Source organism: Xiphophorus couchianus, chromosome 24 (genome assembly GCF_001444195.1).
Source record: "Xiphophorus couchianus chromosome 24, X_couchianus-1.0, whole genome shotgun sequence".
Classification (NCBI taxonomy): domain Eukaryota; kingdom Metazoa; phylum Chordata; class Actinopteri; order Cyprinodontiformes; family Poeciliidae; genus Xiphophorus; species Xiphophorus couchianus.
The window spans coordinates 18,778,505-18,801,334 of NC_040251.1; the positions used below are offsets into that span (position 1 = coordinate 18,778,505).

General features: G+C 43.5%; 5 protein-coding genes and 1 long non-coding RNA gene across 10 annotated transcripts; 4 read left to right on the forward strand and 2 right to left on the reverse strand.

Annotated features, from left to right (window-relative positions):
* Positions 1-529: 529 nt before the first annotated feature.
* On the reverse strand, positions 530-4,753 carry setdb2 (SET domain bifurcated histone lysine methyltransferase 2). 2 transcript variants are annotated; one of them, XM_028010620.1, is made up of 11 exons: positions 4,449-4,753; positions 3,981-4,094; positions 3,803-3,910; positions 3,124-3,236; positions 2,794-3,063; positions 2,395-2,717; positions 2,149-2,318; positions 1,316-1,569; positions 1,094-1,240; positions 863-951; positions 530-786 (listed from the first exon to the last, which is right to left on the reverse strand). In XM_028010620.1, the coding sequence occupies exons 1-11, from the start codon at positions 4,477-4,479 to the stop codon at positions 600-602; spliced, it is 1,806 nt and encodes a 601-aa protein (XP_027866421.1). In that variant the 5' UTR covers positions 4,480-4,753; the 3' UTR covers positions 530-599. The 2 variants fall into 2 exon arrangements, with proteins under 2 accessions (XP_027866421.1, XP_027866422.1); XM_028010621.1 differs by having other exon boundaries at positions 1,316-1,551; positions 4,449-4,752.
* A 227-nt stretch (positions 4,754-4,980) lies between these two features.
* LOC114140598 (uncharacterized) lies at positions 4,981-8,555 on the forward strand. 2 transcript variants are annotated; one of them, XM_028010689.1, is made up of 9 exons: positions 4,981-5,216; positions 5,351-5,551; positions 6,400-6,522; positions 6,599-6,831; positions 6,900-7,037; positions 7,109-7,296; positions 7,383-7,462; positions 7,538-7,621; positions 8,157-8,555. In XM_028010689.1, the coding sequence occupies exons 2-9, from the start codon at positions 5,365-5,367 to the stop codon at positions 8,300-8,302; spliced, it is 1,179 nt and encodes a 392-aa protein (XP_027866490.1). In that variant the 5' UTR covers positions 4,981-5,216; positions 5,351-5,364; the 3' UTR covers positions 8,303-8,555. The 2 variants fall into 2 exon arrangements, with proteins under 2 accessions (XP_027866490.1, XP_027866489.1); XM_028010688.1 differs by having other exon boundaries at positions 4,982-5,242.
* Positions 8,556-8,773: 218 nt separating this feature from the next.
* f7l (coagulation factor VII, like) lies at positions 8,774-13,493 on the forward strand. The gene is made up of 8 exons (XM_028010676.1): positions 8,774-8,902; positions 9,801-9,967; positions 10,712-10,736; positions 10,803-10,916; positions 10,995-11,135; positions 11,262-11,350; positions 12,533-12,653; positions 12,727-13,493. The coding sequence occupies exons 1-8, from the start codon at positions 8,815-8,817 to the stop codon at positions 13,272-13,274; spliced, it is 1,293 nt and encodes a 430-aa protein (XP_027866477.1). The 5' UTR covers positions 8,774-8,814; the 3' UTR covers positions 13,275-13,493.
* Positions 8,892-15,459, reverse strand: LOC114140694 (uncharacterized). The gene is made up of 3 exons (XR_003594651.1): positions 15,211-15,459; positions 14,385-14,506; positions 8,892-9,019 (listed from the first exon to the last, which is right to left on the reverse strand). It is a non-coding gene; the product is annotated as an uncharacterized LOC114140694 (long non-coding RNA).
* Positions 14,346-18,325, forward strand: f7 (coagulation factor VII). 2 transcript variants are annotated; one of them, XM_028010671.1, is made up of 8 exons: positions 14,346-14,484; positions 15,468-15,631; positions 15,715-15,739; positions 16,006-16,119; positions 16,231-16,377; positions 16,795-16,904; positions 17,015-17,135; positions 17,219-18,325. In XM_028010671.1, exons 1-8 carry the CDS (start codon positions 14,412-14,414, stop codon positions 17,818-17,820), a joined length of 1,356 nt encoding a protein of 451 aa, XP_027866472.1. In that variant the 5' UTR covers positions 14,346-14,411; the 3' UTR covers positions 17,821-18,325. The 2 variants fall into 2 exon arrangements, with proteins under 2 accessions (XP_027866472.1, XP_027866473.1); XM_028010672.1 differs by having other exon boundaries at positions 14,396-14,508.
* Positions 18,326-18,882: 557 nt separating this feature from the next.
* Positions 18,883-21,731, forward strand: f7i (coagulation factor VIIi). 2 transcript variants are annotated; one of them, XM_028010660.1, is made up of 8 exons: positions 18,883-19,041; positions 19,253-19,416; positions 19,509-19,533; positions 19,657-19,770; positions 19,997-20,164; positions 20,231-20,346; positions 20,507-20,627; positions 21,066-21,731. In XM_028010660.1, exons 1-8 carry the CDS (start codon positions 18,981-18,983, stop codon positions 21,668-21,670), a joined length of 1,374 nt encoding a protein of 457 aa, XP_027866461.1. In that variant the 5' UTR covers positions 18,883-18,980; the 3' UTR covers positions 21,671-21,731. The 2 variants fall into 2 exon arrangements, with proteins under 2 accessions (XP_027866461.1, XP_027866460.1); XM_028010659.1 differs by lacking the exon at positions 18,883-19,041 and having other exon boundaries at positions 19,234-19,416; positions 20,027-20,164.
* The last annotated feature ends 1,099 nt before the right edge of the window (positions 21,732-22,830 follow it).

Genomic DNA, 22,830 nt, shown 5'->3' on the forward strand with positions numbered 1-22,830 from the left:
AGAACCGTAATTTCTAAATAAATATTGAAAGTAGTAAACTTTTTAAATTATTTTATTAATCTCAGGGGGAAAAAAATAAGTTTAGAAAATAAAAAAACATTAAAAAACCTTCCAGATTTTTTAGATAAAAAGAACATTTTAGTTTGACAAGTCAAAAAAAAATTGCTAGAAAAGCCTCAGGAATTTTTAAGTTTAAAAAGTGGAACAAAAGGTTTGTTCTAGAATAAAATTCTAAGAAACTCAAAATTTCTGAACTTTTTGGTGGAAATTTACTCCTTTTTTTACATCCATAATGGCCCTGACAAACTGCCATAAAACTACATCCAGACTGCTACAAGGTCAATAAATATGCTGAAATGGCCAAAAAAGGGTTTGTGATGGTTTCATGACGCTCCTTTGTTTTCAGTTTCAAAATAAGATCAAATGAAAAAAAAAAAAAAAGAGTCAAATCTACAAACATTTCAAAGACCTTTATTAAAATATTTTTTTAATTGCACAACGTTTTAAATAACAAATAAGCTCAAACAGATTTTAAAGTCCAAAGATTTTATTACATTAACACATTTAGATTAGAAACCTGTAAGAAACTGCAGCATAAATTAGTTTTCCTCCGACCCTCCTGGACCTTCAGCTGCACAGACGTCACACAGCTGCTCCTCCAGGTGGAGCCATCCCTGGCAACCGTTGCTACGGCAGAGACAGGGCACTTCCTGTTCCTGCTCCGAGCTGGAGGTATGAACGTCAGAGGAGTAGTTCCAGGTGAGCTCAGTGCCGGCTTTCACCACCCTGATGGACACAAAACCCATGAAAACACAGCAGACGGTAAAGAGGGGAGGGGCTTACAGTGACTCCTCCCCCTCACCTGTTGGTGAAGAAGGCGATGACGGGGAAGGCGGGGTCATGGGAGTCCGTGAAGACGTTCTGGATGAACAGGTTGGGCTGGCAGCTGTGCTGTGGGCCGAGTTTAGAATAAATACATAAATAAATCAATAAATATATTCCATCAAATCAGTAAAAAAATACCAAACCAATTGTTCCTTGACTTTCATGTTTCCTTCCACTCAACTTTCCATGAACATTCCTCCAGACTCACGTTGATGAAGCGCCCGACGTTTCCCTCCTTGCTGGCGTCAATGAAGCAGACTTCCTCTCTCTCTGCTCCTCGTTTGAAGCTCGTCGGGCTGCCGTTCTCATGGCTGTCCATCGCCACGGCAACCCTCAACTCAGACAGGCCTCCGACCTGCAGAACCAGAACCAGCAAACGTCATCCAGCAGCAGTAGCTCACCAGGAAAACCATCCTGGACAGAAACCAACCTGGTCGTGGTTCTGAGCGGCGCCACTGGACTCGCCGGGCCTCTGGATCACCGGGACGTGCTGAGTGGAGGGGGCGGAGCCTGACGAGGCCTCCAGCAGGTCGCTGCGCACCTCCAGGATGGGCGGAGCCAGCCACTCCGTGACGACCTCCACCTCGTCATCGGACGGCAGCTCGGCCCGGGTCAGCTTGGGGGGCAGCGGCTCCGTGGGGCTGTGGGCCCGCTGCAGAACCACACCTGTTAACAGAACCACACCTGTTAACAGAACCACACCTGTTAACAAAAAGAATAAAGTTTCCTAAAGACTAATGTGAAATTTTAAAAAAGTATCAAAATGTCTACTTATACAAAAATATAAAGAGAATTTTATTAAAACATTTTTAGAATGAATTGAAAATATGTAAAACATCACTTCATTATTTAGATAATCTAATACTTCATTATCATTATACTAATATAATGCTAAATAAATGACAATAAAGATTCCTAAAAGAATAATTAGTCTTAAAAAAGACACAATTTAAAAAATATAGAGCAAAATTAATATTTTATAATATATTAATAATATAATGCTAACACACCAAAAATATAAATACTTTATATAAAGAGGAACAAAATTTCAATAATTTGTTTGAAACTGAGTTAAAATATGCTCAAGATTATTAAACAAATGAAGAAACAAAACCAGAACATTCTATAAAATGAAGTATTGATTATAAATTGATCAAATATTCACCAGGACAGTAAAACTTTCTAAAAATCTGATCAGAATCATCTGGACCTTAAATAAATGACCTTTATTAGTTTATATATTTATACTAATAACCAGCCGACCTGCATAGATGCAGACGAACGTGCCTCGGTCCAGGTCGTCACGGCAACGGACCCCCCAGCCCCGGTCCTCGGTCTCAAAGACCTGGAGGCGAACTCTGACCCCTCTCTGGACCAGCCGGTTCTGGCAGCGGGCCCGGTCGCAGCCGCACCACGGACCGCACTCAAACAGGCTGGAGGAAGAGGAGGAGGAGGAAGAGTTAGAGAGGGAGAGGAAGAGGATGGTGAGGCAGTCCGGCCCGTTCTCACCCTGATTGGACCGGCTCCAGCAGCCGCTGGTAGCTGTAGCCCTGACCCCTGGTCGTCATGGCGACACAGGCGCAGTGCCGCGCGTCGCCGCAGCCGTCGCTGCAGTCACAGCAGGCGTCGAACAGAGCGGCGCCGCGGCTCAGAAAGCAGCCGTGCGGCCAGCGGTCCTTCCTGTACCGGAAGCCCGCGGGCCGGGTCCGACCCTCCCCTACCACCAGCTCCACGGGAACAGGCTCCGTCCCCCGGCTCAGGTCGGCCCGCGGCTGAGCCGGCAGAGGGGTCGGGTCCAGCTGCACCAGGTGGTTGAAGGTGAAGAAGTCTACCTGCAGAAGGGACAGGACCGGGTCAGAGCAGGTCAGAGCAGGTCAGAGCGGGCTCTCGGGTCCGGTTCTGGTTCACCTGCAGGACGTCGTAGCTCTCTGTCGCCAACAGGAAGGACTCGACGTCCTGGAAGTTCCTGAGGCTCTGCCCACACGGCGTCTTGTAGATGACGTCCCAGGCGCCCCCGGCAGCAGCCGCGTCCAAGCCGTCCGGGCCGGTTCCGGTCGAGGACGCCAGCGGCATGGCGCTCAGCCTCTTGAAGCCACACAACAGCGGCACCTTCAACGGGTTCTGGCCGTACAGCAGCGAGCTGGACTGGGGGGTTCTGGGTAACCCGGGCAGGCAGGCCTGGGAACACACAGAGGTCAGAGGTCATCCCGTCACCGGCCTGGTTCTGCTCCTCCCTACCTTGCAGCAGGGGTGAGGGTGGTACTGCAGCTGGACCGGCATCAGCGGAGGCAGCAGCTCCTCTCTGCCAGCAGGGGGCGACAGTCCATTGAAGTGAGCCGGCAGCAGCCCTCCTGCAGACACATAGCAAGTCAGTCAGAACCGGACCAGGACCGACACATATATCATACTTTAATGATCCCCAAAGGAAGGACGTTTGTAGCACACAATAATAAAAAAAAATTAAATCACAACAATAAAAAGAAAAAGAGAAAATCCTCCAGATATCATATTAATTGTGGCGTTCCACAGGGATCAACACTGGGATCTCTACCTTTTCTCATGCAAGTTAATGACATTACTACGGCTTGGTGCAGTTTATTTGCAGATGACACAGCCGTATTTTATTTAGGAGAAAATATTTACAAAAACAAAATAATGGTTTGTAACAGATTATCTATAAATATTGGCAAAACAAAATTCTGAATATTTTTCACAATTACATGTTAAAGGAATCAAGATGCAAAACAAATGAACTTTTTGGGTGTTCTCATTGTTCTCATAATACAAACCCAATATTTATAGTTAAACTTATTGAAACTTCACAGATTGATAAAGAACAATATTTTTAACTTTATGTAGAAAGTTCATAATATTTACCAAACAATATTCAAATCAGATTTTTATAGTAGTTCAGTACCTGAACCGATGACCACCTGGACCACGGAGGAGTCCTGGTCCTGGTCCGGAGGAGACCCGAGGGGAACGCAGTCCAGACATTCCAGCAGCCTCTGGGCCTGGAGGTACTCTGAAACAGAACCAGCATCACACCAGAACCACGCAGGACAGTCTGGACCCCAGCCAGGACGGACCAGTACCTTTATCTAGAGCCGTCTTCTTCTGCAGGGCCTGCTTCAGGTGGTCCAGGTACTGGAAGACCCCGGTGAAGACCTGCTCCACGTCCTTCTCCGCCCAGAAGCTTTTCGCCCTCTCTGCAGAACCGACACCAGCAGTTAGCTGCAGAACACACACTGCGCCCTCTGCTGCTAGCATGTGGGAAGGTCCAGGAGGTGTGAATACTTTCAGAAATTAAATTTTCAGGCTTTTGATTATATAAATAAGACACAAAAATAGATAGAACTCTAAAATGAGCTTCAGATTGCCCTGAAGAACAGTGGCTGACTTGCCCTGATCAATATGGCGGCTACAAGCATCACTCAGACGCTGAGTCTGTAGTTAGAAATCACAGTTCTGACAGACAAAAAGGAATTCTTGTCCAGTTTATACCATCTAGTGACCTAGTGTGACCAGTTATCTCCCAGTCTGAGTGGGCTCCACAGTCTTACCCACAAGCCGTGGATCCAACACGTCCCCCATGTCCACGGACAGCTAGCAGAGCTAAGCTAGATCCAGTTGAGAACACAAAGCCAAACAAACCCAGTTTGTGCTGGTACCGATCCACTCTGACTCAGAGCCCTAACGGCTGATACAGAGCTGAAACTAAATCATAGTATTAGCCGGAAATCAGCCCCGCAGTTACCGGAAAAGCGGTTTAAATACCAGATTAGGTCCAATTTAACGACAAACTAACACAAACTGCAGCATGGTTTATGCCTGGAAGCTTCTTGGTTCAAGCGGGCCGCCGTACAATGAGTGGTTGTATTCCCTGAGTTTTGTCTGACAGGTATAGTTATTTTATATTTAAAATAAATTTGGCAAAATCTGCATCAAATTTAAAAACTATCATAAATATAAAATAATGATCGACTTGACTCTGTAATTTGTTAAACTATTTCAATCATTAATTTTAAAATAAAAATAAATGTTCCTGGGAGGCAAAACTCAGGGTGTTATTTATGTAATGACCCTAGTGGTGCACCGTACTGCTACTTTGTTTACTAAATGACAATGCCCATGTGTCATTTCGTTGATAATCCAGTTATATGTGAAGAAAAAACCAATATGTAACTGGAGGAAGTGTTGGTCGTTACTGGGAGAACCGGATGTTTACAGGCGGGTCACTTCCTGCTGAGTTTTGTAACTATTTGTTACGCAGTTATATAAGTTCTGATGAGGATGGAGAAGGATCGAAGAGAGGACAGGTGAGAAGACAGGTGAGAGCTGTGTCAGCATCAGATAGGTGAGGTTTTAAATCAGGTTTAATGGAGGGTGTTCTGGTTCCGGTTCCAGTTAACATCATGGAGGACTGAAGGAAAAGAGTTTTCTCCTTTTTTTGCTGCTGCTGCAGGTTGAAGGCTGGACATGTCTGCAGTGAGGCGGTCAGTGAGCGAGGCCTTCTGGGCCATGTGTGCCGCAGACTCCCTGTCCATGCCGGTCCACTGGTACTACAACGTCCAGGACATCAGCAGGGACTTCGGAGGCTGGATCAGCGGGTTTAACGCGCCTGCAGAGAGACACCCGTCCAGCATCCTGACCCTGTCCAACACAGGTACCAGACCCGGACCGGTCCAACATCTTTAGCAGTAAACAGGGTTTCAGCTTTGAAGCGAAATGGATGAATTTATCCACAGTGTTGAAATTGGAGCCATTCCTTGATGTCGACCTGGTTTTATCTAGTAAATGATATGGGTTTTTAATTTTTGTAATGAATTTTTAATTTAATAATTTTTTAAAAATTGATCTGTTTATTTTATTAGTCTAAAATTATTTTTCAAAGATTTATATATTTGAATATTTTAATTAATTTAAAAGTAATATGCACTTTATTTATATTAGATATATTTTTTTATAATAAAAATGTATTTTATTGTAAAAAAAATGTATCCTTATTTTGACTATTTTTATTTGTTTTAAAATGTATATGCACGTTTTTATATATTTTTAAATATGATTTATTAGTATTTATCAATTTTAGATGTATTTATTTGCTGTTAATTTAAGATTTTATTTTTTAAAATATATATATTTTTATTTTTATCATGTTATTTAAGTTTATTCAGTCCAAAACTAGAGTGTGATTGGTATAACTGTTGGAAAACCCCAAAGAGCATGGCTTGGTGGTGGCAGCATCATGCTGTGGGGCTGGATCCCAAACCAGCCAGATAGCATCATTAATGGTCCAGTGTCTCGACCAATCAAAATGCTTGAAAGTTAGTGTCATAGCAGCCAGCTAATTAGTGATTATCTCTCATGCGTCACTGATGATGCGGTGTGTCAGCTGGAACATTTTTAATGATGTTCCAGCTTCAGAACATTAGAGTCCCTAGAACCCGGCCCTGAGGAACTCCTCCCTCATTGATGACTCGGTTCTGACACGTTTCCTTCTTCCTGTTGCAGCCGGCAGCGGTCGCACCGCCTGGTCCACCGGTGCCGGACGAGCCGACGTCGTAGGGAGCGTCATCCTCCATGACAAGCTGGACCTGTGGCGGTCCTCCAACGGCTCGGTCCACTACCACCAAGGTACCGGTGCTCAGAACCGCAGGTGTGTCAGAACCGGTGATTCTGTTGGGTCTTCATCGTCTGTCCGGTCCTGCAGGTCTTCAGGCCGGAGACAACACCCTGAACATCCTCTGCTCCCTGCGAGCAGCTCGGACCATCGTCTCCGGGCGTTTCGCTGACGTCTCCCAGCCGGAGGTTCGGGCCGTCGTTCTGTCCGACTACGTCCGGTTCCTGACCACGCCCGGCTCGCACGCCGACACCTACGCCGAGTCCTTCCACCGCTCGTTCTTCGCCGACTGGCAGGACGGCAGGCCGACGTCGCCCAGTGAGGTAAACCAGGAGTTTCCCTCCAGCTCCGATGTTCATCAGACCAGTTCCGACTCTCTGGTTCTCTTCAGGTTCTGAAGTTTGCAGAGGAACGATCCAAACAGATGATGAGCTCTCGGTTTCCAGACAGCCAGCTGGACGCCATCGGTTGCCTTCCCATGATCCTCCCCTTCGTCCTGTTGTCTGCTTCGGCCAATGAGGATGAAGCTGTGAGCAAACCCGACCCGTCCGTCCTCATCCGTCCCTGAAGGTCCGGTCTCATGTCGTCGTCTCTCCTCAGGTTTCAGCAGCGGTGGAGTTCGTGAAGCTCACCCATCCTCACCCCAAAGCGCCTGAGTACGTGACGATCTACAGCCGGGCGCTCCACGCCGTGCTGGGCGGGGCCAGCGTCCGCCAGCAGGCCGAGTTCGCCCTGAAGAGGCTGGAGGCATGGGACGCCTGCCAGACCTACAGCCGCAAGGCCGCCAGGTCCGTCAGAACCGGGCCAGCAGCTTCGGGGAAGCTCTGCTGAAGGTTTCAGAGATGAAGCGGCTGATTTCCTTTGACTGTTCCAGGTTTCCAGCATCTTCTGAGGAGAGGCTGAAGGTCCACCAGAGCGCCGTGAGCTACCTGGGTCTGGCCTGCTACAACCGAGGTCAGAGCCTACAAGCTCAGCTTTAGCTTTTACCTTAAGTGAGCTGTGCTGACCTTTGACCTGTTGAACCCACAGGGGCTCTGTCCAGTTTGTTCTACCTGGCCTACGAGTTTCATGACGACCCCAAAGGAGGAATCCTGGCCAACACCAACTGCGGAGGTCAGACCTCAAGACTTTAGCTCAAACAAATCTAAAGCGGTGGTATCTCTAGCTACATGCTTAAATGTGCTAAAGTGCTAATCACACACATTAGTTTATGTTAAAACCCTCCACCATTTAGCAGTATTTGATGTAAGCTAATGCTAAAGCACTATACCAACACAGTATTTAGCAGAAGCTAACACTGAAATGCTAAACTAACATAGTATTTAGCAAAGGCTAGCCCACTGCACCAACATGCTATTTAGCGGAGGCTAACAACTTAGTGCTACATTAGCAGCATTTAGTGGAAGCTAATGCTAAATGCTACACCAACATGAAATTTAGCTGAAGCTAGTGATAAAACAGTAACATTAATTTAACTATTCCATCCTGTATGTTGTTTTAAATAAACTTATTAGGGAAGAAAGAGAGGAAAAAAACTGTTGTGTTAACAGACTTCAAAATAAGAGCCTGAATATAATCGTCTAGAATTCTTAACATTTGATAACTAAAAAACTGGATCTCCTGATGTTTAACCCGTTTTGGTCTCCAGGTGAAAACTGTAACCGCGGTTCGGCCCTCGGGGCCCTGCTGGGGGCCGGGGCCGCCCACCGCGGCGGCGGCATCCCCCAGGCGTGGAAGGACGAACTGAGAAACGCGCAGGAGTTCCTCCCTGACATCCTGAAGGAGATGCTGTAACAGTGGCGGCGCCCCCTGGAGGACAGGAGGACAACTGTTACCAAGAGGCACTGCAGCTTTATGATTCCAGCGTTTTTTGTTTACAATTATGATAAATTTATTTTAGCTGTTTTTTATTTAATAATCTGAATGCTAATGTAAACATGTTAACTTTTTAAAAGGGAGCTTCATTAAATAATGAGTTATATTTATTATTTCTGCCTCAGTGTGCTGTTTCTGTTGGAAACTGAAATAAAAACAAACGTGTCCTGGATTTATTCAATAAATAAAGTCAGAATCTCCGATTAAAACTGTTCTATTTAGAGTTTAGTGCCTATTTAAAAGGCACAGATGTGATAAATCAGAGTAGATTTAATACTTTGAGTTTTAAAATAATTGATCTGTCAACATTTTGAAATAATTTGGAGCCATTTTGCCCTGAAAGCAGAAGAAGGCTGAGCTTTTATCTGACGTGTTTTTCTGTCGGGGTTTTTGTTTGTTTCTCTGTGAACTTTGATCAGTTTAAAACAAGCATGGCGTCCATCAGCAGACAAACGAAGAGCGTCTTCTTCTTCCTCCTCATAACCGCCGCTCTCCCAGCATGCACTGGGACCCCAGGAGGTCAGTCCTGCTCCTTCTTCTTCCTTCTGCTCCTCTTCATCTTATTGTTGCTCTGGTAGAGTTGGTCAGGATCCAACGGCTCGGTTCTGATGAACTGCAGCTCCGCTCTGCTCCAGACTGCAAAACACAGAGAAAAAACTAAACAGTTTTATTACAAACGTAACTATATTTTGACCAAAAGAGTTTTATTTATAATCTAATGAAATATTCTGTCAGATTGTTAAACAAGTTAAATCAATAAAAATGAGTATTAAATATTTTACCTAGATTTTAAATAAAAATCAATTAACAGAAAGTTTTACTTTTTCCCTCTAGTATTTAAATTTTAGTACTTGTGGTTTATGAATCTTGTTTTTATAATTATGGCTGGTTATGAAAACAGATTTTCTTTCAGGAACTTCAAGAAATTTGTGGAAAATATCAGAGAACCCAAAAATTATACTTAACTAAGATAAACTAATATTTTTACTCAAGTAAAAGTAAAAAAGTTTTTAGTAAAAACTCAAATTTCAATCATTTCATATTTCGAAAAATAGATTAGCAGATGGACAAAAATTTAAATAAGTGGACATTTTGGTATTTTAAGAACAAAAATGACAATAATTAATATAAGTAACAAAAAACAACAAAATCAGAAAGAAAATGAAAATGTTTCCAGATCAGTTTCTTTCAATAAAAAACTTATGAAACTTTAACAGAAAGTTTCTGTTTCTGGTGAATTTTTGGTTAAAACGTTTGTTTTCCATTCAGTGGGAAGAAATTTTACTCCAGTAAAAGTAGAAACACTTTATAATAAAATAATTTAAATTAGAGTGGTAAAAATACTCCTAAAGTACAATTTAAAAAAAAAAGTTACTCGAGTGAATGTGACTAGTTTCTGCTGGTTGTTTGGCTGCAGGAGGAACGTTTGTGTCCCGACATGAAGCCACTGGTTTCCTGCAGCGAACTCGAAGGGCCAACTCTTTCCTGGAGGAGCTGAGGAACGGAAACCTGGAGCGGGAATGTTACGAGGAGAAATGTTCCTACGAGGAGGCCAGAGAGATCTTCCCGCAGGCACAGCAGCTGGTGAGTCTCACCACCGTCTGAGTCTTTCAGTAAAGAAGTAAACTTACTTAAGTACTGTTTTTCAGAATATGTACTTTACCTGAATGACATTTTTTGGAAAAACTTAAAACTTTCACTCCAATAAATTTCTCTTATAGGCTTTCGTTACATCAAAACGCGGTTCGGGGGCCATTTGTGGCCCTTGAATTGATCACAGATCAAGAAAAGCTGAATTTGCTGCTTCAATCCATTTAATGTTGGTGAAATTCTCACTGATGCAGTTTCTATTCAAAATAAAATAGAAACTGTAATGTACAAAGTATTCATACAGGGTTTGGCTTTGAATTTAATTTATTGGTAATAAACGTGAAGAGTGAAACACAAGCTGCTCTTATTGGGAGAAAAATCCAGAAAAAGATAAAAAATTAGGACAGAATTTGCTGATTTGTTATTAATCTGGCAAACCTGCAGAAATCTGACAGCTTCACTTGTTTTATTAAGATATTATGTGTTTAGTTGGTTTATTAGCAAGTAAAAATAAATAATAAAATTGTTTGTGCAATTATAATAAAAATATTAGTAAAAAGTTTGTTTCCCTTGCCATAAAGTTTGGACCCCCCTGATTTAGAATTTGCCCAAATTGGCAGAAAATTTCTACAAATATTCTTGGCTAAAGTCAAAAATATTCAAAGTACTTTAATTTAACTTTAGCCGAGTTCCTGGTCCGTCTCTCTCTGGTTTCACTGCCTGCTTTTCTCTGTGCAGGAAAACTTCTGGAGGACCTACACAGGTACTGACCCGAACATTTCCCGCCTCCTGTGAGAACCGGGCCTCACGGATGTGTTTTGGTTTCCAGCGCCGAACCTCTGCCTGTCGTCTCCATGTCAGAACGGGGCGACCTGCACCCGCCACCTCAACACCTTCACCTGTAAATGTGCCGCCGGTTTCCACGGGTCCAAATGTGACAAAGGTAGGAACCTGCTGAGAACTCGCTCCTGACGGTCCGGGTCCAGGATGTGGGTGATGTTCTGTTTCCGGCCGTTTGCAGTCCGAACGACCTCAACCAGGTGTCGCTATAGAAACGGCGGATGCGAGCATTTCTGCAGAGAGAATCCGGATCGCTCGCGGTTCTGTTTCTGCGCTCCGGGATACGGTCTGGACCAGGACAACGGCACCTGTCTGCCCAAAGGTCAGAGCGGATCACCGGGTTTTCTTCCTGTGGGTTCTGTCCGCTTCCCAACAGAACCGCAACGTCTGTGATTCTCCAGACTCAGGAAGTAAGACTGACCTTTGACCTTTCTCTATGCTGGTTCAGATCCAGTCGTCTGTGGAAGACCGCTGGTCAATTTTGCCCCCCGGGTTGTTAGAGGGCAGGCCTGCCCCAAAGGTCACTGTCCATGGCAGGTGAGTCCAACACCAGCCGGGTCCAAAACATTTCATGTCAAAATTCATCACATTAAAAATTTGTTTACTGTGATTTCTAATTTTTTCTGTTTTACCTCCTCAACAATAAACAAATTTTAATAAAATCTGTAAATAACTAAAGATCCAAACCATGAAACAGGTTTCAGATTGTTTCCTTATTAAACAAAAAACTATTACAAATTTTATTAATTAAAAAATGTAAAATTGGTTTGTAATTTTTTTTGTTTCATCTGCTCAACAACAAACATTTTTAAATTAATATCATTAAAGATCCATAACATAAAACGAGCTTCAATTTGTTGCTTAATGAAAATAAAAACTATTTCAACATTTAATAAAATAAAAAAGGCAAAAATTTGTTAAATATTTTTGTTTAACTTGGTTAAAAATGAACAAAATTTTAATGAAACCTGTTTAACATTAATGATCCTAAAATAGGCTTCGGACATTTATTTAAAGAAAATGGTCCAAATTCAATCAATTAAAATGCAAAAAATTGTTTTTTTTAGTTTTAAATTACCTGCACAATAATACATACACTTTTTATAATGTCTGAATATCATTAAAGATCCGAAACATAAAACAATTTTCGATTTGTTTCCTTATTAAAAGAAAAACTAAATTTAAATTCAATAAATTAAAAATGCAAAAAATTGGTTTGTAATTTTTTTAAACAAATTTGACCTGCTCAACAATAAATCAAAATTATATGATATTGTATATCAATAAACTAAAAAGGCTTCAGACTTTCAATTTAAAAACTCACTAAATTAAAAAAATGTACAGTTTTGTTTTTAAAATTAAATCTGAATATCAATAAACATAAAAAGGTTCATACTGCTGCCTTACTTAAAGAAAAACAAATGTTAACATTAAAGTTAAAAAATTATTTCAAAGTCACCTGACTGAAGTTGGTCTTTCTTCAAATCTAACAAATAAAATATTTGTGCTGCTTTTATTTTAAAGATTTTAACAAAAACATTTCCAGAGGTCACCAGAGGTCACCGGAGGTCATCGTCAATATCTTCAAAGTAAAGCAGCACAAACAAAAGTTTTTGCTGCCCAAACGTTTGACACTAATTTCGTTAGATTTGAAGAATCCGGGGCCCCCATCACTCAGGTCTTCAGAGGTCGGGTCAAGGTCGTTCATGTTTGTTCCAGGTTGCGTTGTACGAACACAACAGGTTCAGCTGCGGCGCCATCATCCTGTCAGACGTGTGGATTCTAACTGCAGCACACTGCATCTGGCGCAAACCTTCTGCCATCCTCCACATCTACGTAGGTGAGGTCACTCTTCAAGGTCAAACGCACAGCGTCTCCTGACCATATTTAACCTGACTGCTGGTCGCTGCCAGGCAAACATGACCTGGAGAGACCAGAGAAGACGGAGCAGCGTCAGCGAGTGCTGAACATCACCATCCACCCGGACTACGACCCCCTGACCACCGACAGCGACCTGGCCCTGCTGAAGCTGCACCGCCCGGTCAAACTGGGCCTCCACGTCATTCCCATCTGCCTCCCGGCTCGGAACAGCACCTTCGCCTGGACGCTGTACAACGTCCGCCAGGCCACCGTGTCCGGATGGGGCCGCCTGGTGGAGGCCGGCCCCATCGCCCGCTACCTGCAGTGGCTGGTGCTGCCCAGGGTGCCGCTGCAGGAGTGCCGCCTCCACACCCAGCTCAACATCACCAAGAACATGTTCTGCGCGGGGCACCGGCGGGGCGGGCAGGACGCCTGCGAAGGCGACAGCGGTGGCCCGCTGGTGGCGAAGTACAGGAAGACCTGGTTCCTGTCGGGCGTGGTGAGCTGGGGGAAGGGCTGCGCCAAGGAGAACATGTACGGCGTCTACGCCAAAGTCACCAACTTCCTGGACTGGATCGAAACTGTGATGGCTACCGGCTGAAACGGCCAACGCAGCGCCGAGTTCAACAGGGTTAGGAAAGTAGAAATATCTGTAGAAAGGTAGTTACATTAACCCAAAGACAAGCTCAAGTTTAGCTTGAACGTCTGAAATTACGTCTGTGGGTTGACATCTGGACAGGAGGGAGGGAAATCTGTGTTAATGTTCCAGAGACTCATAATCTGTCATTTATATGTAATAAACATAAATAATCAGGAAAAACGGCGTTTTTCTTTCTACATAACTTCATGAAGCATCAATGAACTAGTTTTCATCCAGGTGGGAGAGACGTCCACCACAAATCCTTTAAACTTAGTTTAAAGAAGGAAGTTAGCCTGTTAGCGTCGTTAGCTTGTTGGCAAACTGGCAGGAAAAAACTGACGTTAGCTTTAAGCTAACGGGTTTCTTGCTGATCAGTTTTTTCCTCAAAAGTTTAACAAAGTTTGACCTTAGTGTAACATTTACTCTAACAGATTATATCTCAGACTTTGACTAAACCAAATGACCAGTTCATACCCAAGGATTTACCAGAACATTAACAGATCGTCCCTTCCTACTTCACTTTCCCACCTGCTAACAAACAGCTCTGATGCATTTATTTGTGAGGTCTGTTAGAAATCAAGTAGCCAATTTGTTTTTAAAAAAGTTAAAATCACATATTTAATGTTTTTTACACAGTATTTCTTGTTATTTAATCTTTTCATGTCTCTTGTTTGACCCGGTTTATGTTTAGTACCACTAGAGGGAGCTCCAGGGCTCCTGTTAGGAACCTCAGGTCCAACTGAACCAAAGGTGAACTGTTACATAAATGTTTGTTTTGAAGGGAGGAAAGAGTAACTTGAGGTGTTTTTATGGCTTTCATGCATCTTTTCTCCCTTCTTCATTCAGTGTTTTGGTTTCTTCTGCCAGCAGGTGAAGTTTTAGTTTGATTTCACTCACAGCTTATTAAATAAAGGTTCTGATGTTTATATCAGGGCCGAGAGGGAAATATTTTCTGAATTTGGTTAGTAGAAGTTGCTGAACCTGAGGGCATTGATCAGCCAGTGTTTCATCACCCAGGGTTTCTCCATGTGACAAACTACAGACTAGTGGTGAGAGTTAAAGACTTTGTACCTTTAGAAGAGCGATGGTAGCGTTCTGATGAAATCAACCATGTTACTCAGGGTCTTCGTCATCTTCGTCTTCATCCTCCAGGACTCCCAGCCGGCTTCAGGTGAGGAAGATCCAGACTGAACCTGTAAGTTATTCATGGTTTAGCAGAAGGATGTGACGCTGAGCTAAACCTTTAATAGTTTGTGTTAACAACAAGCTAGCTGCCTGCAAGGCTAGCATCTACTGACGTTTTACTGTCACATTCTGATTGCCTCACCCAACAACCCACTGGTGACAAAAACCCTTCAAATGTTCAGAATGACCAAAACCTGCTGGGTCTCCTAGCAATAGAAAGACAAGCTACCAAAGCATCAATGAACCTCTGGATCTTAAATCTTCCTTCTCTACTTTTGCTTCTGGAAAGAAGACAGTATAAAGTGAGCAGATTTGCTCAAAGGCGCTAACTGAGTTAAATTTCACTGACAACCAGACGAGCTTCATCTTCTAGAGGTAAGACCAGCGGCGGTGGAGGCTGGAGTCTCATGCAGTTTATCACGAGAATATTTCCAGTAATCAAACTCAGGGAACTGTATGGCAAACAAACAGAGTCTGCAGAGAGTCTGTGGATATCAGCGCTGAAATGGAGCAACGTGGTTTGTTGCTGGTTATGTTTGATTCATCACCTTCTCTCACAAATAGACAAGCATGGGCTAGTCAAAGCCCTCACCACTATGCAGGCAGCACAAGACGTCTTTCAGAAGCTCAAAGTCTTATTGAGCATGAAAGTGTTGATTTTTAATGATTTCCATAAAGCTTGGACCAATGAAACAATTAGCCAAACATCTACCTGATGGTGACGTTTATGATAATGAGCTAAGGAACGAGCACAGATTCATCCAATCAGGAACGGCTACTACCTGTAAACAAGAGCAGGTAGTAAACCCTGATGAGGGTCTCCAAATGAAACTCTGAGAGGAAATTACAAGATGTGTTTTTGTACCAAAGCAAAACGTTTATCAACTGCACCTTCACTAATATCCACCTCAACTGGTGAACTGATGTTTTCCAGTGTAGACAGATGATTTATGCTCCTTTGTGTTCCAGTGTTTCTGGAGCGACAGCAGGCCAACGGCGTCCTGGTCCGGACTCGCCGGTTCAACTCCGGCTGGTTTGAGGAGCTGAAAGTGGGAAATCTGGAGAGGGAGTGTTTGGAGGAGAAATGTAGCTTCGAGGAGGCCAGAGAGGTGTTTGAGCACGACGAGATGACGGTGCGTAACGTCGCAGACACTGTGAGGGTTTTAACTCATAGAGCAAGAGGCTAAAGTCTTGTTGGTTTTTGTCTTTTCCTCAGAACGAGTTCTGGAAACGGTACTCCAGTAAGTAACGATTATCCAACACAAACTGAAAAACGTCTGACCTCTGGTAAGAGAGTCAGGGTGGAGAACAGTACATCCACTAGAGCTTCCTGTGTGTTTGGAGGGTTTTAAGAAATATTTCTGTTTTGGTTTCACCTTTGTATGACAACTGCTGACCGTTTATAATCTGCTGATTATTTCTGAACACTTGGGGTTGGATTAAAAGTTATCAACCGTAATGTTATGGGACATTTCTGTTGAATAATAACGGTGCATTTCTGTCCAAGTCCCTGACAGATGTACGCCGGGTCCCTGTCAGAACGGAGGGACCTGCATCAATAACGAAGAGTCCTACACCTGCTTATGTCTTCCTCAGTTCATGGGACTTAACTGTGAGTTCGGTGAGCAAGAAAAGACATCATGGAATAATCATGGAAGAAACTACCAGTGTTCTAATCTCCTGTCTTTTTCAAATAACTTCAGTTACTATGTGTTAATATTTCTGTTTCCAGAGCAGCAGACGGAGTCGGACAGTTGTCTGCTGGAGAACGGAGGCTGTGATCATTTCTGCGATGAAGACGCGTTTGGACGAAGGCTAGCATGTTCATGTGCTGATGGTCATGAACTGGACACAGATGGACGGAGCTGCATCTCTAAAGGTTTACTGCAACGTTTGATCATTTGCAAACTTTCATTCTGACTGAATATTTAATAAAACAATAATATTTGAGATTTTAATAAATACAAAAGTGGATTTTAAGCTACCTACACCAACTTTCATTTACAAACAAAACAGATTTTTTCACATATTAATTTTCTTTTGTTTGCAACATTAAGAGGACTGAATATATTTATCATATATAATTAATTCTATGTACATCTTTGACTGATTGAATCGGTGCACAGACAGCGTAAAAACCTTATTTTATCCCTGTGGGTCACCACTTCTTTAAAAGGAACCTGGTAATTATTTGGTAGCCATTTAACACTCAAGATGTTTAAATTTAGTTGTTGAGCTATTATTTAGTCATAGATCAGCCCTGGTAATCAACTGTCCAATCAAATGGTTGTTTCAGCACCAATAGCGTGCGGCACGGTCCCCGTCCTACAGAAAGTAACCAAAGACATGCATCTGCTGAGGATTGTGGGGGGAACCGAATGTCCGAAAGGTGAATGCCCCTGGATGGTAGGTAGACAGACTTTAGAGTTACAGTGAGAGATGAAACTAAACCTGCCAAGTCTGAAGAGGAGGAATGGATGTTTTCATGGAAATCTGTGTTTAATCCTTCCTTAAAGGTTTTGCTGACGTATAGAGGCAAAGGTTTCTGTGGAGGAGTGATTTACAAACCGACATGGATCCTCACAGCATCTCACTGCCTGGAGAACACCAACCCGCAGTTCCTGAAAGTGGTTGCAGGTACGAATCCCTCCTTCCAACAACAAAAAGACCATCTATACCAGTAGAGACCAGTCAGAACTGGTTCCTGCTCTGTCTTCCAGGTGAACACGACATCTTGGTCAACGAGTCCACTGAACAGGTCATCCAAGTTGTAGAGATCATCATGCACGAGAATTACATGACCAGTACCGTTGACAACGACATCGGCCTCCTACGCTTAGCGTCTCCCATAGTTTACTCGCCGTACGCGGTCCCGATCTGCCTGCCGACTCGGCCGCTGGCTGAACGTGACCTCTGGGCAGTGGACCTGCACACGGTGAGCGGCTGGGGCAGGCGGGGCGAGAACGGGCCCACCTCCGACGTCCTCAGGCGTACCAAGATGCCCCGCATCCGGAAGCAGACCTGCATGGAGCAGAGCGGCGTGCTGCTCACCGAGAACATGTTCTGTGCCGGGTACTTGGACGGTCAGACGGACTCGTGTAAAGGCGACAGCGGCGGCCCGTTGGTGACGAAGTTCAAGAAGACGAACTTCCTGCTAGGGATCGTCAGCTGGGGGAAGGGCTGCGCCCGACCAGGCAACTACGGCATCTACACCCGAGTGTCCAACTACCTGGAGTGGATCCAGAACCGAACAGCAACACCAGCGCAGAGTGGAAACACCACAGAAACTGTCCCTAGCTCTGCCACTGTACCTGTACAGTAATCTGAATCATTTATCCAAACAGATGGAGAGTAAACTGAAAAAGCGACTTCCTGTCTACAGGTGCCACATGCAAACTTAACTTAAATTAACAGCAATAATAAAATGGAGGTTGAAATATATATAAGGAAGCAAAATATTTAGCTCCTACGTAACCAGCAAGCCAAATTTAAAATATTGATTTTGTAAACTAAATGTTTGCATTTAGTTCTACAGTTAGCTTGCTAACTATTTAACTATCACATTTTTTAGGTTGTATCCAAATATTTAGTTAACAAAATATTTGTTTAATCTAATGTTCAGCTTGTTGAAATATTTAGCATGCTAACTAAATATTTTGATTGCCAACTGAATATTTAAGTTGCTAACTGAATATTTAGTTTGCTAATTGAATATTTAGCTTGGTAACAGAAGTATTTAGCTTACTATTTAATTAGCAAGCTAGATATTTAGCTTGCTTTATGTCATTCATTTGTTTAAATGAGTTAATAAAGAAAATATTCTATAATTTGTGGTTTAATTCTTTCACAACTGGAAGAAGGAAAATCAAATATTTAGAACGTCAACGTTTCTCTCACCACATCTATTTCTAATAATCTGTTAAATGTGAAATTCACAGCAGATGTTTGAATCAATACAAATAAGAGACAAATGAAAATAAATCTATTTAATAAACTTAGTGTCTCCTGCATCCTGTGTCCAGGTAAATCTGAGTCCATCTGTGTTCAGCAACATTTACTGACACCTAGTGGACAATTAGAGGCATAGCAATAAAATGAAGTCCACTCAATAAAAAAAACATTGTGTGGATTTTTAACAATAAATATTAAATATGTTGCATATTTACTGTAATTTATTGTAGAAACCCTGTAAGATTTGTTCATTTTATCCAGATACTGTTAAAGATTTGATTGTGATTTTCTTATGATGAAAGCTTTAGTAACGAACAGTTCCACTTAAAGTTTTCATTTTCTAGCTAATCCATCTTCAGTAGTCGTACTTCTGCAGTAACTGTGAAGTACTTTTTCATACTGCTTGTGTACAGTGAGTGAAAAGCGTCCAAAGTACCATGGATCTTTGTTTGCAGAGCAGATTGAGGCTCCAGAGCTGAACCGTGTCTGATCTCAGTCCTGATTTTCTCTGCCACGTTCAACACTGCAGACATGCTGCTGAGGAGCTTCTGCCTGGTTTCTGCTCTGCTCTGGGCCGTCCACTCTGCTGAAGGTCAGACAAAACATCCATTAACTCAGACCTATGCTTTTAGAAACACACCTGAATGGCTTGTTTTAAGATTTAATCCCAGAAGTTGATTAAATACACAGCAGAATCTACCAGGTAACTTTAGAAGCTTCTACTGTGTTCATGCATTAATTAAAGAGTAATCCTAAAAACGCTGTGAAGGTGAGTAACAGACGAATGGATGCACCGTCTGCAGTGTTTGTAGAGAAACATGAAGCCGCCTCGGTGCTGCGCAGATGGAGGAGAGCGAACAGCGGCTTCCTGGAGGAGCTGAAGAGGGGAAACCTGGAGAGGGAATGCATCGAGGAGATCTGCGACTACGAGGAGGCGCGGGAAGTCTTCGAGGACGACCAGCAGACGGTGAGCAGCTGGTCACCAAGGTCTGGATCTCTGCTGCACCCGCTGGTGTCCGGAGAATAAAATCACTGACAAACTCTTCTGTTCGGTTTCAGAGGGACTTCTGGAAAACCTATGAAAGTAAGTATCTTACAGCGCTCACCCTGACTGATACATTGTCCGTTAGGGTCCAATAAATCTGCTGAAACTGAAGTCAACCTTCATTAATTTGGACCCTACATTTATTACAATCTGTTCCGTCAGAACGGGACCCCTGCCTGGTGAACCCGTGCTTTAACAACGGGACGTGCATCTATATGGGAGCCAGCTACGAATGTCAGTGTCCGGAGGGATATGAGGGACGCTACTGTCAGACAGGTAGCACTGCATTTATTTTAATATCTGTAGATGTTTCTGGTATTTTTCCTATATTCATGTTAAATTACATTTGTAAACGCCAAGAGGTCATCCAGCTGACCTTCAGTGATTGATCAGAGTTGAGTAGAGTAGCCATCTAACTCAGGTACAATGTATTTTTACTAAAGTAAAACTGAGTTCATTTGTATAACTGGTTATTTTAGATGTGTAAATGTGGAGAAAACAGCTCCTCTGCTGCACAAGCTTTTATTTCCAGTTTTTGAAGACTCGCTGGGTTGCCTGTACCAGAACGGACACTGTGAGCATTTCTGCGACGGTTCTGGAGCGAGACGTAAATGTTTCTGTGCTGACGGGTACCAGCTGGCAGACAATGGAAAGAAATGCGTCCCTAAAGGTGAAGGAAAGGTTACAGCGCCCTCTAGTTTAGGTGGATGTTTGCTGACGATGTGATTGTGTTCAGTGGCGTTCCCCTGCGGCCGGGTGGCCTCCCCAGCCACCGGACCCAACCAGACCATGCAGGATCAGGTCAGGCTGGTGGGAGCTAGCTACTGTAACCATGGAGACTGCCCCTGGCAGGTAAACACTGCTGCACCCCACAGTGGCGCCCCCTGCAGGCTGCTGCTATGTTCAGGTCCTTCTTAAACCAATCGGTTGGTTTGTTAGTGGGAAAGTCTAACTTCCAATCAGCCAGACGGTTTTAGAGGGACGATGCATATCTGTTAATGTTCTTCAACAGGTTCTGATTAAGCTGAATGGAAGCAGCCACTGCGGTGGAGTTCTGGTCCGACCGGACTGGGTCATCACCGCGGCCCACTGCGTCCATGGGAAGAACCTCCAGCAGCTCGTTGTGGTGGCAGGTAGTCTGAACTTTAATCACCTTTAAAAAGTTTTGTAAAAAATTTTTTTTATCTGGATAATGTTTGTCATTTTGTACAAAAGCATTAAACTGCCAGAGCTTGGAAATAAATTCAGGAACATGGACCTCGTTATAACACAAGAGTTAATTTCTCATTAAAACAAAAAAGTTTCTTGTTAAAAAGAAAAAAACCTGAATTTGGTGAGAAAGTTTCTCATTTTAATGATGGCAGATTATGACTTCTTAAAAAGGCAAAAAAGTGCTTTAGTTTAGTTTTAATAAACGGGAAACTTTTCCCATTTGGATTCTGCTCTTGAATTTATTTCCAAGCTTTAGCAGTTGAACACTTCTGTAATCTTCAGACTTTTAACTGACTCAAAATTTGATGGCGTTTTCAGCGTAGTTGTGATTTAGAATAAAATCTGTCTTTGTTGACCAGGTGAAAACAATCTGGACCTGAAAGGTGACACAGAGCAAACATTTGATGTTAATGTGGTGATTCTGCATGAAAACTACAACCAGGCAACAGGCGACAGCGACATCGCCCTGGTCCGGATCAACGCCTCTGTCTTTCTGAGCCAATACGCCGTCCCAGTCTGCCTTCCCACCAAAGACTTTGCTGAACGGGAGCTGCTGCCGGTCCGATACCACACCGTGTCCGGCTGGGGCAAGAGGACCACCGGGGGGAACGCCTTCGCCTCCTCGGGCCACCCGCTCTCCCCCGTCCTCCGTAAGATGAACGTCCCCATCGTCCAGAACTCCCAGTGCTCCCAGAAAGCCAAATTCAACTTCACCGACAACATGCTGTGCGCCGGGTACCTGGATGGAAACCAGGAGAGTTGCCGTGGCAACGACGGCAGTCCGCTGGTCACCAAATACGGCTCCACCAGCTTCCTGACGGGCGTGGTCGCCTGGGGGCGGGGCTGTTCTCACCCGGGGTACTACGGGGTCTACACCAAGGTGGCCATGTTTGTAGACTGGGTGGAGGAAACCATAAAGAAAACACCGACTCTGGATGTCCAGCAGGAGCAAACAAGAGTTTAAAATCAGCCAAAGATTCAAAATGTTCTCAGGATCATAAATGAATAAACCGTGGAATGAAAACCTCTCTGATTTCTGAAATTCTTATGATTTAAAGCTGTAGTATTTAACTTTGATATAAAAATATTTTATTACATATTTGTTTAAACTGTCACTATCTAGCTCCTCTGCTCTCTCCTAGTGTTAACTAGAAACAACCAATCAGAACCAGGAGGCGAGTCTTAGCGCTGTCAATTATGCTTGTGTGCGCACTTGAAGTCTAATAAATTTCCTGCTTGAAATTTATTTATTTATTGCTACTTTCTCAATCTTCTCATCAGAACTGAATAGGTTTTGAAATCCTGCTGTTCACACAAACCATACGTCATCACATTGTCACTCCTCTCACTCAGCCAGGTGAACCCCACACCTACGGAGATCCACTACTGCCCTGGAGAGTCGAGGACGTAACAGAGGTCCTGTACCAACCTGGGCTGGATGGCCGCTCACTAAGGGAGAAACCATTACTCTAAATCGACATATAAAGTCAGATTACAGAACGGAAATACACTCAGGGACCAAGACCTTAACTTGTGGTTAGGTGAGACTAAGACTAAGACTGAGGTGTTTGGATATAATGACAATTGTTACGTTGGAGGACAAGGGGAGAAGTTTGCGAGGCTGAGAAAGTTAGAGACTTTCTGGCTGAAGGACAGTAAAGTCAGAGAATCCACCACAAAGTCCTGATCCAGTTACTCCAGCTCCTTCAGGAGCAACAAGAGTTGATGAGTTCCTGTAACAGAAACGGACCAGCATGGTTCAGCTCTGCTGGGTAAACAGATCCCAGGCTGGACTCTGGTCCTCCAGCCTCCAGGAGCTTCCAGCTGATTGGCTGGTTCACCGAGTCTAGATGGTGAAGTTCATGATGAGTCAGAGCTCTGGAAGTCTGCTCTTCTTCTGTGGTGTAAACTCAGAGGTGGGAGTTTAACTTTAACCTGCATGGGGCCACAACAACAGGCTGAAGCCGAAGTCGCTTCAGGGAAAAACTTTGATGTTTCAATCATTTGTGGAAAAAGTTTCAGGTCTGGATCTCCTCACCTGAACCAGAATCTGACCAATCAGAGAAAATGATCTTAAAGTAACGGCAGCCATGTCATTCAAAATTAAATACAGAAATAAAACTT

Excerpts from the sequence above, each read along its gene's own strand:
- f7l (XM_028010676.1), top strand. The coding sequence starts at position 8,815 with ATGGCGTCCATCAGCAGACAAACGAAGAGCGTCTTCTTCTTCCTCCTC. Across the intron at positions 8,903-9,800 it reads ATGCACTGGGACCCCAGGAG|GAGGAACGTTTGTGTCCCGA; the intron begins GTCAGTCCTGCT and ends GTTTGGCTGCAG. Across the intron at positions 12,654-12,726 it reads CATCCTCCACATCTACGTAG|GCAAACATGACCTGGAGAGA; the intron begins GTGAGGTCACTC and ends GGTCGCTGCCAG.
- setdb2 (XM_028010620.1), bottom strand. The coding sequence starts at position 4,479 with ATGGGGGACGTGTTGGATCCACGGCTTGTGG. Across the intron at positions 3,237-3,802 it reads CCAGGTGGTCATCGGTTCAG|GAGGGCTGCTGCCGGCTCAC; the intron begins GTACTGAACTAC and ends ATGTGTCTGCAG. Across the intron at positions 952-1,093 it reads ACGTCGGGCGCTTCATCAAC|CACAGCTGCCAGCCCAACCT; the intron begins GTGAGTCTGGAG and ends CTCGGCCCACAG.
- f7 (XM_028010671.1), top strand. The coding sequence starts at position 14,412 with ATGAAATCAACCATGTTACTCAGGGTCTTCGTCATCTTCGTCTTCATC. Across the intron at positions 14,485-15,467 it reads GGACTCCCAGCCGGCTTCAG|TGTTTCTGGAGCGACAGCAG; the intron begins GTGAGGAAGATC and ends TTTGTGTTCCAG. Across the intron at positions 17,136-17,218 it reads GTTCCTGAAAGTGGTTGCAG|GTGAACACGACATCTTGGTC; the intron begins GTACGAATCCCT and ends TCTGTCTTCCAG.
- f7i (XM_028010660.1), top strand. The coding sequence starts at position 18,981 with ATGCTGCTGAGGAGCTTCTGCCTGGTTTCTGCTCTGCTCTGGGCCGTC. Across the intron at positions 19,417-19,508 it reads TCGAGGACGACCAGCAGACG|AGGGACTTCTGGAAAACCTA; the intron begins GTGAGCAGCTGG and ends GTTCGGTTTCAG. Across the intron at positions 19,534-19,656 it reads CTTCTGGAAAACCTATGAAA|AACGGGACCCCTGCCTGGTG; the intron begins GTAAGTATCTTA and ends CTGTTCCGTCAG.
- LOC114140598 (XM_028010689.1), top strand. The coding sequence starts at position 5,365 with ATGTCTGCAGTGAGGCGGTCAGTGAGCGAGGCCTTCTGGGCCATGTGT. Across the intron at positions 6,832-6,899 it reads GGCCGACGTCGCCCAGTGAG|GTTCTGAAGTTTGCAGAGGA; the intron begins GTAAACCAGGAG and ends GGTTCTCTTCAG. Across the intron at positions 7,038-7,108 it reads CGGCCAATGAGGATGAAGCT|GTTTCAGCAGCGGTGGAGTT; the intron begins GTGAGCAAACCC and ends GTCTCTCCTCAG.